The following is a 20904-nucleotide window of genomic DNA, read 5'->3' on the forward strand; positions in this document are numbered from 1 at the left end:
GTGTTCAAGCAGCACATGAACCTCTGCTTACAATCTTTCTAAAGGCATCCAAAGGTATGCAGACAGGAAAGAAAAGTTAAGTTTACATCCCAGAAGGAGACCTGTGCTGAAGAAGAGGGAAAGTCAGCAGTCACAGCAGAAGACATGGGTAACAGTTTCTCTGAAAAGTACCTGCTTCTGGTATTTTTCAACCAAGATGGTGATGCCACATTAATAATCGGTTTTCCTAATCACGCTGAGGCTGTACTCTTAAACATACTTACTACAAAGTACAACAGGAAGTCTTAACTGTCAAGTGGGAACTTTTGGGACTGCGCTGTGAGTGCTGTGGATTTCCTGCTATCACCATTGTCCTGCGCTGTTTCCAACTGACATTTTGAAAAAGTGAAATGTGGACTTCTCCAGCAAGTCTTTCTGCTGCCAGTCTTTCACACAAGGAGCCCCTTCATTCCCGCTTATCCCGGGATCCGTTTCAGAAATATTCCTCGACGCTTTGCAAACAATCTCGAAACTTTCTCCCAGCACTTTGGTAACCAGGAGCCAGCTATTGCTTTCCAGAAACCCAAGTCACTGTATTAGATGACGCCCACTGGGCTTACCACTGGATTAAAAATAAAATAAAATACAAAGTTCAGCCGTCGCCGCCCGATTATTTGAAGTGGAAATTTTAAATAGGGAGGCAAATCGTGGCCAAAGGAGAATTTCCATTTTTTCCTCCCAATCCCCAGCTCCCTTTCGCCTCTAAGTTTCAAAACTCTCTCTGTACACCAAGCAGTTAAATTATTCACAATGAGCCATTTCTGTATTGATCGCCGAGTATATTTAGACCCGGCTCCTGGAATTTCTCCATTACTTACTGGAAAACAGGCAGCTTCATTTCTTGTCTCCTAAACCACTTCCCTTCACCTCATCCCCCTCCTTGAAATATATATATATTAAATACTTTTCTCTCTGTTCCTCTCTCTCTCTCTCTCTCTCTCTCTGGCATCCTACAGATCAAATTCCCCCAGATACTCAGTCCATAACTCTTAGATTTCAAGGTGCAAAGCTGCCATCAAGCCTGATGTTTCCATGGCTTTCAGCAGAACAGACCTTGACATCTCAGTGTTGGATCAAGAAGTGCAATTCTTTCCCCACATTACCTTGTCTTTCCCCCTTCTGCAGGTAACGCAAACAGGGAAGGAAAAGGGGGGGGGGGGCAGAGAGGAAAAGAGGTGGCCAAAGAAATAGGGGAAAGAGATGTAGTATCCCAGCCAATGAAATGGAGGAAAAAAGAAATGAAAGACACAGGGAGGGGGGCAGAGAGAAAGAGAAAGGAAAGTTGCATGCACAAAATGAAAAGTTTCTTCACCATTTCCAGCTCCTGATGGCAGCTTCTCACCCCTCCTTCCCAGGCAAAAAAAAGGAAGAGGCAGAGGGAGTTGTGGTGCACTGGGACTATGGCAAGATGGGGAGGCCTTTTGAAAGAAGCCAGCCCCCTTTCCTTCTTCTTCTTCCTCCTCTTCTTCTCCTTTTCTTTCCCCCTCCTTCCTTCCCTCCTTCCCTCCCCGCCTCCAGAGTTCAAGGGAAGAGGAAGAAAACTTACAGGTAGGTCATGGAGAGCAAATGGATCATTGGGGAAAACAAAGCTGGAAGGAAGGAGGGAGAAGGGAGCTGCTTCTCTTCTCTTCTCTCCTCCAACCCCCTCTTTCTTTCAACCTCTCTCCCTCTCTCCTTCTCCTGCCTTCAGGGTTTTCAGGACAGTCTGGTTGGGAATGGCACGTCCTTTCAGGAAAGATGAAGCACAAAAAGGGAGAGGGAGAGGGAGAGAGAGGTCAGCCAAAGCGACAAGCAATGCGATTAACCAGACGAAGGGAAAAACTTGATCCACCGGTTCCTTAAGAATCAGAGAAAGAGAGAGAGAAAAAAAGAGAGAGAGAGAAGGGGGGAAGGAAATCTTGGAGGAAAAACAGGGGGTGGAGGAAGAGTAGGGTGGGATGGGGGCTTGGAGGGGGGAAAGGAACCAAGGCCAACTTCTCAGGAACTGGCTTTTGCCCCTGGGCAAAAGAGAGAGAGACACACACACACACAGAGAGATCTCCATTTCACCTGCGTTTGGTGTGGGTCTCTAGCTCTATCCCTTTCCTCCCATCGCCAAGGAATTTGAGATCCTGTCCTTTAACCCACACACATACACACACACACACACATATGCCTATGTATATGTATAGATAGATAGTCTATGAACATATATGTATATAGATGCCTATAGATAGATAGATAGATAGATAGAGATATAGATAGATGCCTATGAGCATATATATATATATATATATATATATGCCTGTGCAGATAGATAGATAGAGAGAGAGAGAGAGAGATGTCTATGAGCATATATATATATATATATGCCTATGTATATGTATAGATAGATGCCTATGAGTGTGTATGTGAGTGTGTGTGTGTATATATATATATATATATATATATGCCTGTGCATAGATATAGATATAGATATATACCTATGCTGATAGATAGATAGAGATGCCTATGAGCATAGATAGATAGATAGATAGATGATAGATAGATGCCTATGAGTATGTGTGTATATATATATATATATATATATATATACCTGTGCATATAGATAGATAGATAGAGATATATACCTATGCAGATAGATAGATAGATAGATAGATAGATAGATGCCTATGAGTGTATATATATATATATATATATATATATATACACCTATGCATATAGATAGATATAGACATATGCTTATGAGCATATATATACATATATATACACACACATATGTGCCTATGTATATGTATAGATAGATAGATGCCTATAAGCGCATATATATATATATATATATATATATATATATGCCTATGCATAGGTAGACAGATACATAGATATAGATATATGCCTATGAACATAGATATAAATATAGTTAAATATATGCCTGTATGCATATATATGCGTGTGTCTGTGTATGTGTGTTAAAAGACAGGGATATATATATATAGAAAGAGAGAGAGTGTGTCATGCCAGAAAATCTTCTGTTAGTCTTCAAAGAGAGAGTGAGAAAGAGAAAGAGAGAGGGAGAGATCCTATCCCTGAGCAGCTCCCTGTCTCTTGCATGGGCGACTCTTACAAACTGCAGCTGACAGGGTCCTTTTATTATTAATAATATTAATATTATTCCTAAGAAGAACTGAAGGGATCGATCAACCCCTTCGGGAACCTATGGTCATTCCGCACCCCAAAAATCAGACACCTCATATCCCTTGGCTGTTCTTGGACCTGTCTGGGAGCAATGGTTTAGTGGAGCAAGATACACAGAGAGAGACCCCTCCTCCTCCTCCTCCCCTTCTCCCCCAAGGAATCCAGGTTGGGGAGGGAGGGGTTTCCTCCAGCAACAAGTCGTTTTGGGTTTGGTTGTGGGGTTGTGGTTTTATTTTTGGACCCCAGGGCAACAGATGCTCTCAGTCGCTGACAGAGCCTCCTCCTCCTCCCTCTTTGCAACAACACACACAAATACACCCAGAGACACACAACACAGAGAGAAGAGACAGAGACAACCCTTCCCACAGACAACCCCCTTCCTCCCCAAGACAAGAAAGCAAGCCAGGAAAGACAAAAACACAAGCCCCCCTCCACAAGATTTACCTCAGCAGTGCATGGTGCCCACCAGTGCCATCACAGCCCTGGTTTTGTGGTGTTTGTTTTGCTAATGAGCCTCTCTCTTATTTTTTTATTAATATTATTAATTAATTATTACGAATTGGCTCCTTCTTCTTCTTGTTGTTGCTCTTTCTGTTGCTATTATTATTATTATTATTATTATTATTTATGAACTGGCTCCTTGTTGTTCTTGTTGTTGTTGCTGCTGTTGCTCTTGTTCTTCTTCTTCTTCGCCTTCCCTGCCCTCCCTGAAAAGCTTTAAGGCTTGTGGTGGGTTTCCTTCCCAGAGCCAAGGCAGTGTGTGTCTGTGTGTGTGTGTCTGTGTGGCTCGGTAGCTAAGGGTAATCCTGTTTTTTTACTTCCTCCATCTTCACAGAGAGAGAGAGAGAGAGAGAGAGAGCAGGGGTTAGCCTGGGACAGACTGGTCAAACCCCGAGAAACCGATCCGGGAAACTCGGCACACGGAGAGAGAGCGAGAAGGAGAAGCAAGACGCCGACGAAGAAGACGACGACGAAGCAGAGCCCTCCCTCCGGTCCATCCATCCACCTCGGTCCAGGCCTCAGAGGGACAGAAGAACCGCCGCTGGACCCAGTCCCCCGCCACCGCCACCGCCACCACCGCCATTCTCTTCTCCTTTTGTGTCGTGTCTTTTTAGATTGTAACCCCGAGGGCAGGGAACCGTCTTATTAACCATTTTGTAGAGCGTTTGGGGCCTGATGAAGGGCGGACGTATATCAATACCGTAAATAATAAAACAAAATAAAATAAATACAATAAAATAAATCTCTCTCCGGGCAAAAGAGCGTAAGGAGGAGGATAGGCACACGCCAAGGAGAGAGAGAGAGCGAGAGAGAGCGCAAGCAAGGGCCAGCTGGGCAGAAAGCTCTCTCTCTCTCTCTCTCTCTCTTTCTCTGTGTGTGTCTATCTCTCTCACTCTCTCTTGCTCAGCGGACTCGGCAATCGATTACAGGACAAGTGCTCAGCTGCTGCTGTTTTTTTTCCCAGCAGCCGCGCGTTGGCACACAGAGGCACTTTGCAGCCTCTCGGGCCAAAGGCTCTCTCGCTATAGGACTCTTTCTATAGGACTTAAACTAAAAGCTCACAAGCACCCTGGCTCTCCAACCCCAATAATTAACGTTGGTAAAGCTAAGGTTACACGCCTATGCTTTTATACGCAGCAGAAGTTTGGGGTCTACATCCCATTTCAGTATAGGACTCAGCCTGCTTCTCACAACACACACACACACCCCTCTATCTTTCGTACCCTTTTTTTGGTTTTGGTTTTGTTTGTTTTCTGTGGAAGAATTTTAGTTCTGTTAGCCAGGAAGAAAGTTTGGCTCCCTGCCGGTCCTGAAGGACACCAAAAGCAAACACTCTCAGCCCATGCGGATGAAAATAATAATGATGAAATAAATAATGACGGAATAAATAAAAAATAAAGAATAATGAAATAAATAAAAAATAAAGAATAATGAAATAGAAATAAAGAATGAAAACACCTCTCAGGGTCAAGGGGGTTTCCCAGCAGACAAGGGAGCACTAGTTAAATAGACACAGTGGGGAGAGGTCTTGCAGCCCCTTGGCACTCACAGAAAGAAAGAAAGAAAGAAAGAAAGAAAGAAAGAAAGAAAGAGGCAGCAGGAGCTTTCCTAGGCTTCAGTCCACTTCCTCAGATGCATATTATTATTATTATTATTATTATTATTAGATGTAGCCATTTTAGTCTGTGGAACCAGTCTGTAGAGAGAACTTCTAGCACTGTTGGGATTCACTGAAAGAAAGAAGTTGGAAGCATGAGCTTTCCTAGCCTTCAGTCTACTTCCTCAGATGCACACTATTATTATTATTATTCAAAGCTATAGCCATGTTAATCTGTGGAATCACTCTGTAGAGAGATCTTGTACCCCCTTTGAGACTGACTGGAAGAACGAAATTTGTAGCAGGAGCTTTCCTAGACTTCAGTCCACTTCCTCTGATGCATTATTTTTCAGAGATATAGCCATGTTAGTCTATGAAACAAGTATGGAGAGAGATCTTGTAGCCCCTTTGAGACTCACTGGAAGAATGAAATTGGCAGCAGGAGCTTTCCCTTTGGTCCACTTCCACAAATGCATATTATTATTGTTGTTGTTATTATTCAAAGATGTAGCCATGTTAGTCTGTGGAATCAGTATGGAGAGAGATATTCTAGTAGTTTTGAGACTTGCTGAAAGAAAGAAGTTGTCAGCATGAGCTTTCGTAGGCTTCAGTCCACTTCCTCAGATACACATTATTGTTGTTGTTGTTGTTGTTCAAAGATATAGCCATGAAACAAGTATGGAGAGAGATCTTGTAGCCCCTTTGAGACGCACTGAGAGAAAGAAGGTGGCAGCAGAAGCTTTCCTAGACTGAAGTCCACTTCCTCAGATGCATGTTGTTATTATTATTATTATTATTCAGAGGTATAGTCATGTTAGTCTATAGAATCAGTCTGTAGAGAGATCTTGCAGCCCCTTTGAGACTCACTGAAAGAAAGGCGTTGGCAGCAGGAGCTTTCCTAGGCTTCAATCCACTTCCTCAAATGCATATTATTGTTATTGTTATTCAAAGATATAGCCATGTTAGTCTGTGGAATCAGTCTGTAGAGAGCTCATGTAGCCCCTTTGAGACTCACTGGAAGAAAGAAGCTGGCAGCAGGAGCTTTCCTAGGCTTCGGTCTACTTCCTCCAAATGCATTACTCAGATACTACTTACTCAGATGCATAAACACAGCATAGAGAGATCTTGTAGCACCTTTGAGACTAACTGGAAGAAAGAAGAATATCTTTTTTTCAGCTAGTCTCAAAGGTGCTACAAGATTCTACAGATGAACCCGGCTACATCTTTAAATAAACACAAAGCCTTCTCACATATTCCTCCCACCCTGAGGCCTTGCCATTCACCAACACAGAGATTAACATACAGATCACCTCCTTTCAACCAACAGTATATATACCCCACTCACTTCCATGTCACCATCTCTGAATGGGCCAGCCACAGATGCTGGTGAAACGTCAGGAATAAATTCTTCCAGAACCATATCCACATAGCCTGAAAAACCCACAAAATACCCTATTGTTGTTAGTCCACAGTTAAAGCATTGAGGACAATCATTCAAAAGCTAATGAACCACCACCACCCTTCAAAATTTCCCAGATTTAAAAAGTCAAGAATCAGTTCAAATTCCAATAAAGCAATTTCGTGAATGCCCCCCTTGGCTGCACGGAAACATAAGAGGCTGCCTTACATTGAGTAAAACCACCAAAACCAAGATCCAGCAAGTGCAAATGAAAACCACCCAGGGCCGGGGGGGGGGGTTCCCAGCAGACAATGGATCACTAATTAAATAGACACAAATTCTCCTTGCATAGCCTCCCATCCTGAAGCCTTGCCATTCACCAACAGACCAACACATAGAATAACATGTAAACCACTTCCCCTCAACCAACAGTGTGTGTGTGTGTGTGTGTGTGTGTACACACACCCCACTCTCTTTCATGCCAGCATTCTCTGAAGATGCCAGCCACAGATGCCAGTGAGATGTTAGGAACAAACTCTTCCAGAACATGGCTACATAACCCCCCCAAAATGCACAAAAAACTATGGGTGCTGGCTGTGAAAGCCTTCCACTTCACATTTTGTGTCTGTCTTCTTCCCTCGTTGCAGGATACACAGGGTGACCAGAGGTCTCCTCACACCGCCAACTCAAAAATGGAGAATGTTGCAGACAAAAGTTGTTGGACCTTACCAAAGAAAAGCACCCATATAAGTGTACCTTCACAGAAACACTCATAGAAGTGTGCATTCATGCATCTTAGTCAGGCTCCAAATGGAGGACCGTTTGGAATTGATCCTGGACAGGAGGTTGAAGTGGACGACATGTCCAGAATAAGGAGGAGCTCTGGTCACTCTGCATACACACACATGTTGTTGCTATTGTGTTCCTTCGAGTCATTTCCAACTTATGGCGACCCTTAAGACAAAGCTATCATGGGGTTTTCTTGGCAAGTTTCTTCAAAGAGGGTTTTGTGATTGCCTGAGGCTGAGAGCGTGTGACTTGCCCAAGGTTACCCTCAGGGCTGGGAATGGAACCCTGGTCTCCAGAGATATAGTCCAAGCCATTAATCACTATGCCAGGCTGGCTCCCTAACACACACACACATACATACACACTGAATGCATGCCTGCTCAATTGAAGTTTGGAGGTGTTTGAGTGTATCTCCCATTCTCTTGCTGGGGGACCTTTGAGTTAGATGCTCTTCTTTTTTTTCCCCTAGTATATTTTTACAAGTTAATGAGGTGGTGGTGGGGGGGGGGCAGATCAAGAATCCTTCCCTCCTTGCAGGTGCCACAAGACCCCTCCACATACTGCATTTCTTGCTGGAAGACCTTTGAGTCAGACACCCCCCACACACACACACACACATACACAATATTTTTCACAAGTTAATTTTTTGGGGTGGGGGTACAGATCAGTAATTTGTGATGTGTTGTGTTGGGTGGGAAATCCAGGGAATTCTTACCTGGGTCACCTTGGGTCTTGGAATCACCTCTTGGCAAGGCCATAAATTGCATATATGTCCTTTTAAATTGATGTGTGTTTTACTTGGTGTCTTTTAACTGATGTGTTGTGTCTGTTAATTGTTGTTTCCCACCTCGATCCATGGAGATTGGTGGGCAAGAAATAATAATAATAATAATAATAATGATAATAATAATAACTATTAAGTCTGAGGCATCACCTGTGGGGCAGGTGGATCAAGACACCGCTTTCTTGGCTCATTCAGAAGCCATACAGGGTTTGGTGACAGATCAGGGTGCATTCAGAGGGCATGTCCTCAGAGGCCCCCACTTCATGGAATTCCTTGGTGGGAACTGGCACTCAGGAAATATTTGGGGTAAAGCCATGGATGACTATTCAGAAATATGTTCCATTGAGTTTAATGAGGCTTGTTTCCCAGCAAGTAAGCATGCACAGAGAGCCAGTATGGTGTATAGAATCACAGAATCATAGAGTTGGAAGAGACCGCAAGGGCCATCCAGTCCAACCCCCTGCCATGCAGGAAATCACAATCACAGCATCCCCGACAGATGGCCATCCAGCCTCTGCTTAAAGACCTCCAAGGAGGGAGATTCCACTACACTCCAAGGGAGTGTGGGGCTTGGAGTGTTGGACACATGGAAACCAAGGTTCAAATCCTCATTCAGCCATGGAAACCTGTTGGATGACCATGGGCAAGGCACACTCTCTCAGCCTCAGAGGAAGGCAAAGGCATCCCCCCCCCTCGGGAAAAAAAACAACCTCTGAACAAGTCTTGCCATGAAAACCCCATGATAGTATCAGCTTAGGGTCACCATAAGTCAGAAATGACTTGAAGGCACACAAGAACAATAAAGCATGCACAAGACTGCAACCTCGGTAACTACGTATTTTCCTTTTAGAAGCAAAGATGTTTGTAAGCGCTGCAATCATTAATTGATTTGATTGGTTAGATATGTCGGTTTTAATTGGTTAGAATTAATTTCTTAATCAATGAATAGGATAACAGACATGGGGGGGGGGGGAATAATAGCTCAAGTACTTATAAGAATGGCAAGTGCCAATCACTGTTTTAAAAAAGCACTTCCCAAGAGATCCTACTAGGATACAATGTTGCTTCTAAGTTCATGCCTGTTACTGTAACCCTTATGAATATTGGTTGACATCACCTTATTCCTCTGTGCCTCTTTTTGTTTTATTGTATACAGTTTTTGTATATATATATATATATATTTGCAAATGTAACTAATAGATTAAACAACACAAATTCAAGTGATTTATTAACTACAATAAACTTAACTGGGAAACAGCCCTTTGCATCATTTGGAGGTGCCCTTGAGAAAGTTTGTTGTTTCTTTTCTGTTAAAAGTATACCGATTTACAAGGGGCTGATGCCACAGCAACAATTTTAAGCACCCTTGTGGAAGCTGTCACCTCTGAAATCAGTGGGATTTACTCCAAGTTAAACATAGCTAAGCATGTGATGTGGATGAGATGTGGAATTGAATTTAGTTCCTTGGAGTCTGAAAAAAGACATCGTCCATGAATCTCAATACCCAAAAGAGACAAAAGCAAAAGTTTAGTTAACAGCGCTTCGTAGCTGGCATAAATAAATAAGAATAAAATATTGAGAAAGTCTAAGTACCCTAAAGGCATCAAATCCCATCGGAGCTTGGACACTAAGGAAAGTCAAGTCGGGTTAGTATGTGGAGGGGAGAGTGCCAATGAATACCAGTTGCGATAGGCTCAATTTCAGAGGAAGGAACTGTCAAAACTACCTCTGAGTATTCCTTGCCTAAGAAAACCCTGTGAAATTCATGTGGTTGCAATAAGGCAACAAGCAAATTGAAGGCACACACACACACACACACACACACACACATTGTGTTTTCATTCTGTTGTGAAACCGTACCTGTAAGTATTCAAAATTAAAAAAGAGCTGCCTGCCAATGTTGAACCCACCCACCCACCTTAAAAACAATTCTGGTGTCCCTACACAGAACACTTTTTAATTTGACATATCCAATAAGACATCCCTTTGCATCTCCATTGCCTCTCTTTTTCTCAGGATCCTGAGGGATGCAGACCCAGTTCACATGGAGGACTGTTGGACCCATCTTTGACTGTAATCCAAAAAATGGTGCCCTGTTGGCTGTGCATTGTAAAAAGGAAGGGGTTAAAAAAAAGAAAGAACAGCAGTTTTCAGCAGGCTATTTTCCATGAGTTCTTCATAATGAGAAACCTCAATAAATCCCCCCGCCAAAAAATTCAAAACAAAACAAGTTTTCCCTTACCAAATAATTTGAAAATCATTTGTATACCATGCTTGACATTTTTATGGCTTTAAATTAACATTTGACAGTTTATATTTAACAGTATTTTTATCTGATTGGATGCATCACATGCAATTAGTTCCTGAAAGCAGATCACTTATGAGATTTCAGATTTTGAATATACTGCACTTAAAAGAAAATGAGAGAAGCCATTTGTATTGGGGTTTGTTTGTTTTAATATTGTAAACTGCCCCAAGTCCCAATTTTGGGAGAAGGGTGGGATGATAATAATAATAATAATATGTCCAAATTTAAATTGCATACTACTGCCCTGTTAAAAACTGGAAACATAAGGCATGATTTCATAATAAATAACACATTTTTCACTTAATAACATGAAAAAAATATACATTGATCAGAAACAGGATTAAATTAAAATGCAATGGGAAGTTTTGAATTAATCCTGTAGAAGATCTTGACCACAGTATATGACTAGCATGCCCATACGTTTAGGTGAATAAGGAGCAGTGGCATCACTAAGGGCTGCAGGAGGTGCGGATCACATTGGTTGACACACCAGAAGAGAGGTAACACCTGTCTGGGTGGCCCCCCACATACCACCCTGTAAAGTGGAGGGAGAGGCCCAGGGCACCTCTTCCTCCATGCCTGGACCGGCTTTACTTGCATGTAAAGCCATGCCAGGCAGAAAAAGAGAGTCCCAGGGCACCCCTTCCTCCTTGCCATACCAAGCAGGGAGGTGAGGATGTGCCCTTTTGGCCCCACCCCAAAGTCCTGCCTGCCTCACTGGGTGTCACCCCAGTGCGGGACACCACTGATAAGGAGGTGATGGTGTCTGAGGACCACTGGGCAATGAAGCATTTGGAAATTACAGTTGGAAAGCAGGCAAAGGAAAAATCAAGATAAATACTACCAAATCCATGCTAACATCAGACCTCATAGTATTGACAGTGACAAAAATAATTTTAAAAACCAGTGCTATGCATGCACAGCCACCCTACATAGTTGTGTTAAGTGATAAGAAGACAATAAGAAGGTTGTTTAGCTCAGAAATACTACACTGGGCCCTTGATATCTGCAAGAGTTAGGTTCCAGGATCCCACCTAAATACCAAAATCGTGAAAGCTCAAGTCTCATTAAATACAGTAGCATAGTGAAATGGTATCCTTATATTAAATGGTAAAATCATAGTTTGCTTGTTGGAATTTAGCTATTTTTTTTAAAAAAAAGGTATTTTCAAACCATGGATGGTTGAATCCATCAATATGGAGGGCCAACTGTATGTGGAACCCATTGTAACATGTTTGTTGAATATGCTGTGGATAGGAGCATAGGATCATAGAATTGGAGGCGACCAAAAGGACCATCTAATCCAACCCCCTGTCATACAGAAATACACAACTAAAACACTTGCAAAAGATGGCCAACTAACCTCTACTTTAAAGACGTACAAAGAAGCAGAGTACACCATCCTCTGAGGAAGGCTGTCCCACTATCAAGCAGCTCTTAGAGTCGAAAAGGTTGTGCCTAATGTTTAGATGAAATCTCTTTGCTTGCAATTTGAAGGCAATGGTTGGTATTCTAGTCTTAGATAAAAATCACACCTGCTTCTATAATAGTTTAGAACCCGTATTAGATGCACTTTAGAATCAGTATTAATCCTTGACACTCCTTTAATACTGTGTAGTCAACATTATTTATGTGAGTTTCAAATTTAGGAGAAAAGGCAGAGTATTCATAAAGATGATGGCAATGACAATACAGCCTGAGAGTAGCATCTTTGTTACCAACGAAGATAGCTCCAAGAAAGGCAGAGAGAACGAGGTGTCCTCAGCTTCCTTGAGGAAGGAAATTATTGTGTTTCTCCCGAAAAAGCTGTTGCAAAACCCTGATGAGTATGGTTCCCACCAGGAAATTGCAAATAGCTACTTTGCTTAAGCAGTTGACCTAACATGAGACACATTTGGAGAATATTATTTGTCTATATCTATTTCAATCTACCCAGCAGTATCATTCCCACCCCTGGAGTCAACTGGTGTGTGTGTGTGTGTGTGGGGGGGGTGGTCTGCCAGAGGCCAGTGGCCAAAAGAGCTCACCCTGCCCTTTCCTTTGCCACAGTGTTGGAGGTCTCCTTGTAATGAAGCACATGCTGCAGTGGCAAGCCAGCCGAGGGGTGCTCAGCCTTCTCCTTTGCTGCAGTAGTAGAGGTCCTCTCATGAGGAGGCCTCCACCACCATGGTGAGCCAGAAAGGTCTGATCAAGTCTCACCCCTCTTCTGGGATGTCATTCGATGTGGTCCATACATCCCTGCAGCCTCCTAGTGTCACCACTGCTACCCACCAGTCCAATTTAGGTACTGAAACAGGTAGCTGAAGGCCAGAAATCCGCTGGTTCCTTTAACAAATTGACAGTTAATTGAGATAAATGAAAAGCTCTGCTGCTGGTGCAGAGCCTGACTGATGTACATGTTTGGTCTTCACTGAATGGGGTTGCTCTCGTGTTAAAGAAACAGGTTCACAGTTGGGTGTGCTTTTGGATCCGTCTTTGTGTATTGATAAGCAAGTAGCATCTACTGCATCCACCAGCTTTGACATCTTCTTTCTTGTTTGGCCCTGAGGAGCAGGTCACATGCAAGTGCCTTGTGCGAGTTGCTAGGAGGAGCATTTCATAACTAGGCTGCAGGGTCCAATGCAAAGAATAAAGTGCTACCTACTTGCAAAGACAGCGAGTGGGTATGCTTTTGATGAAGACCTCTTAGAACAGAAGGGTTCAGCAGGGAATTCTTTAGAACAACACAAAACCTCAACTTTGTCCTTGACCTGTGTTGCCAGAATAGATGCACTTTATTCTTTGCACTGGTCATTGAAAAGCTCTGTAAGCATTAATCTATGCATTATTCCCTCTTTTCCCCTACATTACACACGTCTTATGAAGTATTCCCTTTTATGTTTATATGCAGCAGTATCAGTAAAAAGACCTATAAAGAAAATAATGAGCCTCTGAATATTTTCTGGACCTGTCCTATTATTTTTTAAGAGGATGCTATAGATAGCAATAATAGTTTTCCATTACTATAAGCTACTGTTTTCATTAAAATTGCGGACAGTCTGGAAACCTATGAGATGGGTTTTTTGGGGGGCGGGGTAACCCACTAGGGTAAGGTGAAATTAGTACTAGTGTCAAAATGTTCATTGTCATTTTAACTTTTTAGTCACAACATAAATTTCATTTTGTTCGATGAAATCTTTCTCTACTTTAATTGACATTTCCCACTGACGCACAATGAGCTCCTTTCTTAACCAAGAGAATGAGGAGGTCCCCTCACTTGCGGAGTTCTCTGCAGAGCAAATGGATCAAGCTCATATGAGCAGAACTGTTTGAAAAGATGATGACTGAGGACCTCCTAACTGTGGTGTGTCCCACTGGCTGAGTATTTCTAAAACCTCAAAAATTATTTTGTCCATTGCTATGCTGTTATCTGCAGACCGGCTGCAAGAGGGAGGTTCCCTTCAAATGCCCATGGAGGGAGAAGCTGCACAGGAAATTTCAAAACCCCCTTCATTGGGACACTAAAGTTTGAACTGCAAACAAACATTTTAAATCAAATGCCTTGTCATACTTCATGTAATGACCTAACGTGCCAAAGAATAATTTGGAATGAACTGAAGTTTTGTTAGGTTCAATTTTGACAAAAGGTGATACTTTGTAGTTTATGACATTTTGATGACAGATGACACTTCAGCTGTGTGTGACAACAGGTAGCACTTCATGGTGTGAAAGTAGAGTGCTGTCCAAGTGGGAGAAACCTGGCACTGCTTCTGTCACCAGTCTTCTACCAATATTCTGCCTTCTTACCTGTAAATAAACAAAGTTTAGAAAAGTTATAATTTTTTTTTGCTAAAATGCCCAGGCCTTTAACCAGTATGGCCACTGCCCATGTACTCAAAAACTTAACTTTTCCAAGTTCTGTAAAGTAAGGAGATTTTAAAAAGATACTCTAAGTACCTAGTGGTCTCTCATTTAAGAAATTAAATCAAAGCCCGCTTCTCTCAGTTCCAGAAAAAGCAGAGCTTACAGTAAAACATTTCATTATTCTTCTCTATATGCTTCCAACTGCAAAACCAAAGCCCTCAAAGTAATTACAGAAATGTTGACATTACTAAGGAAGCGTAGGGAGTGTAGCCTGCACTGGGTGACACCCCAGAAGAGGGGTGATACCCAGATGGACCCTCCTCTTAATGTGGAGTAAGAAGGGGCCACTGAGCCATTTTAGGCTTTGCTGCAGCAGTGGAAGTCTCCTCCTGAGAAGGAGCTGTGGCAGTGGCAAAGGGGTGAGCATGTCTTCCAGGCTTCACTGTGGTGGCAGCTTTCTCCTGAGATAGAAGTCACTGCTGCACTGAAGAAGGACAACCAAGCCCTTTTGGCCACCAGCGCAACCTATGAAAATTCTCCCACACCAGGTAACACCAGGCACGGAGCCACCACTGCCTCATTACTGTGCTACTGTCAATGCACAAATACTTTGACCTTGCAGGTTATGACAACACAACTCAGCTTTTTTGTTGTTGTTGTTGTTAAAGATATGATTCCTGATTCACTGGAGAGGTTCCATTCCCGTCTCCTGGCAGGACCACAAGAGTAAAATACTTCCTAACCAGCCCTAACCTGGGAGCCAACCAGCCAGTTCCAGTTTCTCTCCTAATGGCCAATTTTAGAAACAGACTAGAAGGGGATCCTCCCCACTGTGTCCCACCTCTGGGCTATAAACAGTGGTCCTGTGGGACATAAGGTTATAGTAATGACAAATTGTAAACCAACAACCCTTAAAGGCAGGTTAGGGACCATCAGAAGAGTCCAAACTAGAAAGGGTTGTGCTAGAAGCTAGATTTGTTCTCAGCATTAAACCTTCAAAGTAAACCATCAACATCTCCCCTTTTTTAAAATGAAGAACTGATATGAAATCAGCATTGCCTTCAATATCATGACTTTAAATCCACGTTGTTGAATCATGTTGAATATTTTTGTTTTCTTTGCTCAGATGGTTCTACCATTGTGAAAGTCATAAAAAGCCTATGCATCTCCACCTGAATGTAAATGGTAACTACTCAATCAATCAATCAATCAATCAACCAATCAATCAACCAGTTTATTTATATCCCCCTTTTTCTTAAGAGTATTTTATGAAATAAAAACAAATGTAAATACGACCAGCATATAGCTAAAAACAGCACTCTGAACATTCAAAAAGTTCAGCTCAAAATAATATTAAACTGTTTATATAATTAAATTGATGTAAACTATTGATTTAAAAGCATAGATTAAAAACAGTACAGCATTAAAACAGAAAATCCCTTATGCCAACCAATCAGTTCCTAAATGCCTTCTGGAATACATACGACTTCACCTAATGACAAAAGGGCAGCAAGGAGGAAGCCAGTCTAGCCTTACTAGGGAAGGAGTTCCATAATATGGGAGCAGTCACAGAGAAGTCCCTGTCCTGCATTCCTACCAAACATACTTATGGGACTGAGAGAAGTACATCCCTCAAAGATCATAGAGTTTAGGCAGGCTCATATAGGAAGATACGGTCCTTCAGCCGTATAAGCTCCAGTGGTGTCGCTGGGCAGGTGTGGGAGGTGCAGAATACACCAGGTGACATCTCACAGGAGGTTGCTGGGATCCTCTTCCCTCTGCAGTGGAGGGGTGAGCATGCCCCTCATTCAGATCTCTCCCTCGAGAAGGAGCCAGGCTGGCAACAAAGCCAGGAGAGGCGAGCAGTGGGAGGGGAGGACAGGCCACTGCCATGACCCTACCCCTTGGCAGCCTCCTCCTGCACCAGGTGTCACCAAACCTGGTGATGCCACTGTAGAGCTCTAAGGCATCTAAAGTCTCTGGTCCCTCCAAAACTGTGTCAAATGGGAGGCTGCCATTAGTGCCTCTTTACCAGATGCTTCAAATGCTAGCAGGAAAATGCCTCCTTATCCTTTTAAAAATAACTTTATTTATTAAGCTTTAAAACGTTAGATGGAATGACAATAACAATAACTGCTTCCTCTATGACCCTTTCCCCTCCCGTCAGCCTCCTGATGCTGTCTTTGGGGCATCCGTAATATATTCCACAAATGAGAAGATGTTGGCTCCGATTAGTCATAAGTAAAGGTAGTTCATTAAAAAGGGACATTTATTAGCAAAAAGAGATTATTCAAGTCAAAAGAGCTATTAAAGATATTGGACCACATCCTTTTAAATCTGCATGTTAATTTTCATAGTGAACTGCTGGGTTCATTTGCTGTGGCTCCGCAGATAAGTAGTTCACATCTTTTGTTATGAGTTTGCATCAGATAGTGAACTTTTGCTTAATGTGTCATAGGTTACTTTATAGTTCTGGAAAAATAGTTCTTTCTTTACCAAGCTTTAGTGAACTCTGGGGGAAAGACAGTTTTCATCCAGTTCTTGGGGTGCGGGTGGGGAATAATAAGTATCTTGTTCAGAAGAAGATTGATAAATACCCAGTAAAAAGAAGAATAAAAGTTGTGGCATAGTGTCTAGAAAAGATGAAATGCAACCAATGAAGTATCATGTTGCTAGGCACAGTTATGCTCAGTATAGTCACATTCATTGTCTTCTCCAGATTTTCTTTATTCTGAGGGCAACCAACTTTGAACACACAATGATTAAAAAAAATCCAGTTTTAAATTCTGGACACTTACTGTACATGTGTTGAACCTGTTTGATTCAAAAGCTTGCAACAAATGTTAAACAAGAGGGGTTCATTTAAAAGTGCCCCAGCTCCTAGTATCTCTAAAGGTCAAATTAGATGTATTGTTATTCATGCTGTGTGTTCTGGGGTTTGTGGGGTTGGGGTAGAAGGTACTCAAAAGAGAGTGTTAAGGTTTATGTGTACCACTGTATTATTTCAAGCTCTTTGGGGAAATGGCAGATTAAATACCCAAATAAATAACCATATAAAAATATAGTCACAGTCCAACAAAGGGTTAAGACTGCTGAAGCCTATTGATCTGAATGTTGTTAAGCACATTTATGGGATCCCAAGAACTTGCAAAAGACAAAAGGCAGCAGGTAATGCTGTTCTGTTAACATCTGCACAAGCACAGATTCTAAGAATGCTGGGCAATTATCATGTTTCTTATCATACATGTGGAATAGTATCTTTAGATTTAGTTTCACTTTCTGATGCATGAGTTTCATTCAGGTTACATTAACAAAACACCATCTGTATGCAGAAAGGACCTGTTTGACCTTTGGATTCCCAGGATTCCACAGGCCACCAACTTTCCTGTTATCCCAAGCCATTGGGGCAATGCCTGTCTCTTGGTTTACCTATAGAGCAGATCTGACCCTGCAGAGATATTGGAAGTCCCTGGCCCTGACTGAGGTTCTACTTAAGAGCACAAACGTACAAAGCCTGCACCCTTCTGTTCTCCTTAGTTTGTGTATCCTAATACACAATCATCATCAATGAGATATAATTTATTTCAACCCAAACATCTTTTGGGAATCTGCAAGGTAAAATGAATGGAAATGCAGAACTTTTCTTGAACAGGCACTTTTCCTACATGAGTTCAGTAACCTTTGTTGCAGCCCTACTTCACAAATGAGTCAGTATAACTTCCCATTTGGCCGATACCAGTTTGCTGTTGTTTACTTAACTTTGGGGCCATGATAAAAATAGGTTGCTATCTTGCAGTGTTGAGTATCCTATGTGCATGTGGTAACAATTCCAATTACATCCATTTCAGTTCCAGGATGGAATTCTACAGTTAATATTGTATTTTAATGAAATGCATTGTATTTTATCTGTCCTATTTTACTCACTTTTTACTTGTCATTGACCAAAATAAATATATGTATGTATGTAAAGTGTGGAAAAGTCAAAGCAGGGTGAATATTTCATCAAGTCACAATAGTCCAGACATGCGTTGAAAAACAGGCCTTTCTATTAAGTAGTAAGTTGAACTGGGTTCTATATGGCTTCACATGCAGGATGGCAAAGATCACTGTGGAGTAACCCTTGCAAATATATATGATCTAAAATTGCATTCCAGATTTCTCATGAACGTCATAAGACAGTGATGGAGAACCTTTTAGAGACTGAGTGCCCAAACTGCAACCCAAAACCTACTTATTTATCACAAAGTGCCACATTGCTCTGGATTTCTAGTGACAAACTCTATTGAACTCTGTGTTGGGACAATGATGCATGTGCCCACAGAGAGGGGTCTGAGTGCCACCTGTGGTACGTGTGCCATAGGTTTACCACCACTGTCAAAAGAGTTACAGGGAACAGTCTTCAGCTTATATGCTGCTGCAACCAAAACATAGAGTTCAGCTTTACCAATAGGCAGAGGGAGACCTCTGCTTCAGGCAATAAATTTTGATAGTTTGGTTAGGAAGAGGTGCTCACAGCATATGTTGCTTCATATGCCAAAATAACTAGGCTTCCCTGGAGTACTTTGCATTTTGACTTGGGCTGATAGGAGAACACCCTTGTTGCTGTGCCCCAGGCAGCAAAATGTGTTGGGCCAACCCTGAAAGGCATGTGCTTATGGTCAAAGGAGATAAGGCCCTTGACGTAGCCACACAGACAGAGACCTTAGCTGTAACAGATAAAAACCTGGTAAGCCTTATTCAGAGGACCTCATGTCAGAAAATGAATAAGAAACAAATTATTAGACATTTCTTACTGGCATCTTGTGATTTCTTAAAAGTTGTGCATGCCAGCTTTAGCAATTCATTTGTGTTATATTTGCCTTTTCCTCACACAAGCACTCAAGGTGGCTTACAAAGCAGAAAGAATTACAAACAAAATTAAAAATAATAAGATTAACATAGCAGTAAACTAACAAAATTAAAACAATTTTAAATAGTAATTTAAAACAAAGAATAAAAGCATTTGTTGTATGGCCCTTCAAGGTATTTCTGACTTATGGTGCCTCCAAGGTGAACCTATCATGGGGTTTTCTTGGCTAGATTTTTTCAGAGGGGTTGTTTGGGAAGTTTTTTTGCTTCTGCAGCCTGAGAGTGTGTGACTTGGCCAAGGGAATGCAATAGGTTGCCATGACTGAGCAGGGATTCAAACCCTAGTCTCCAGTGGTAATCCAAAAATCAAACCACTACACCAAATGGGAGCAACCACAGAGAAGACCCACTCAGACATTAGACCAAATATGCCTGAGAAGGTGGTGGATTGAAGGAATCTTAACACTCAGACTCCTATGGGAAGATATGGTCCTTCAGATAGCCTGGACCCAAGCCATTATTATTATTAGTAGTAGTAGCAGTAGTAGTAGCAAGTACATTTCTATACCACTTACCAATGTACTAAGCGGTATAGTTTATAAAGTATGAGCTAATTGCCCCCAACAAGCTGAGTACTTAGCGACTTTGGAAGGATGCCAGGCTGAGTCAACCCTGAGCCTCTAGCTGGGATTGAACTCACAACCTTGTGGTTTGTGAGTGACTGGCTGCAGTACAGGCATTTAACCACTATGCCACCAGGGCTTTATTATTATTATTATTATTATTATTATTATTATTATATCCCAGCCTTTCCCCCAAATTGGTACTCAGAGTGGCTTCCAAGCCATCAAAGGCTTTGTGATTCATAATCATCACTTTGACTTATGCTCAGAAACAGACTGGCAGCTACAGAGCTGTTGTAATATGGAGTTATGTGCTCCCTATAACCTGTCCTAGAACCAGTCTGGTTGCAGTTCTTTGGACCAGCTGAAGTTTCCAAATGCCCTTCAAAAGCAACACCACAAGTGTACAGTAATCCAGTGAGAATCTAACTAAAGCATGTGTCACCAAGACCAAGTCAGATGTCCCTAGGAATGGGCACAGTTAGTGCACTAGTTTATGGAGATGCACTCTTAGCCACCTTTGAAACCTAAGGATTCAGATTCAAGGCAAAATCTAGGAGTACACCCAAACTGCAAACCTGTATCTTCAGGGCATGTTACAAACTTTGGATGCATAGTTGATACAATATAAATTGCCACACATATGCAAGGCCACCTCTCAGTAGTGTCAGACCCATTGACTTGAACAGAATACCCAATTTCTGGATTTGTAGATTCCTATCAAAGGAGCTAGTTTTCATTAAGGCGAAGTCAACTGTAAATTAGGTATGTAAGGTAATATTAGAAACTGATCCACTACGGGTGTAAAAATAGCAGGCATGGCACTACTAAAACCAGATCCATATGAGACAGCATGCCATCTCTCTGACTCCCCTCAAAAGATTGCTGTCTCAGTCAATATCTTGCATTGCTTGCGTTGTCAGACTGGGTCAGAGTTTATTAGTCCTCGTGATGCTAATTGTATGCTCTGACTGCAGGATGAAAAATCAGGTGAAAAGT

The 20904-nt window shown here is 42.0% G+C and overlaps 1 protein-coding gene across 4 annotated transcripts in view; it reads right to left on the reverse strand.

Annotated features, from left to right (window-relative positions):
- IKZF2 (IKAROS family zinc finger 2) overlaps positions 1-4040 on the reverse strand; it is a 124195-nt gene extending 120155 nt beyond the window's left edge. For 3 of the 4 annotated variants that reach the window (XM_089477655.1, XM_089477656.1, XM_089477653.1), the window contains exon 1: positions 1352-1420. In XM_089477655.1, the coding sequence (XP_089333781.1) occupies positions 1352-1354 (3 nt within the window). In that variant the 5' untranslated portion in view covers positions 1355-1420. Of the gene's footprint in view, positions 1-1351; positions 1421-3657 lie in introns of those variants that run through there. The other variant, XM_089477654.1, reaches the window with a different exon arrangement.
- Between the last annotated feature and the right edge of the window lie 16864 nt (positions 4041-20904).

Source organism: Sceloporus occidentalis, unplaced genomic scaffold (genome assembly GCF_023333645.1).
Source record: "Sceloporus occidentalis isolate IW3139 unplaced genomic scaffold, rSceOcc1.0.p SCAF_12, whole genome shotgun sequence".
Lineage (NCBI taxonomy): Eukaryota > Metazoa > Chordata > Lepidosauria > Squamata > Phrynosomatidae > Sceloporus > Sceloporus occidentalis.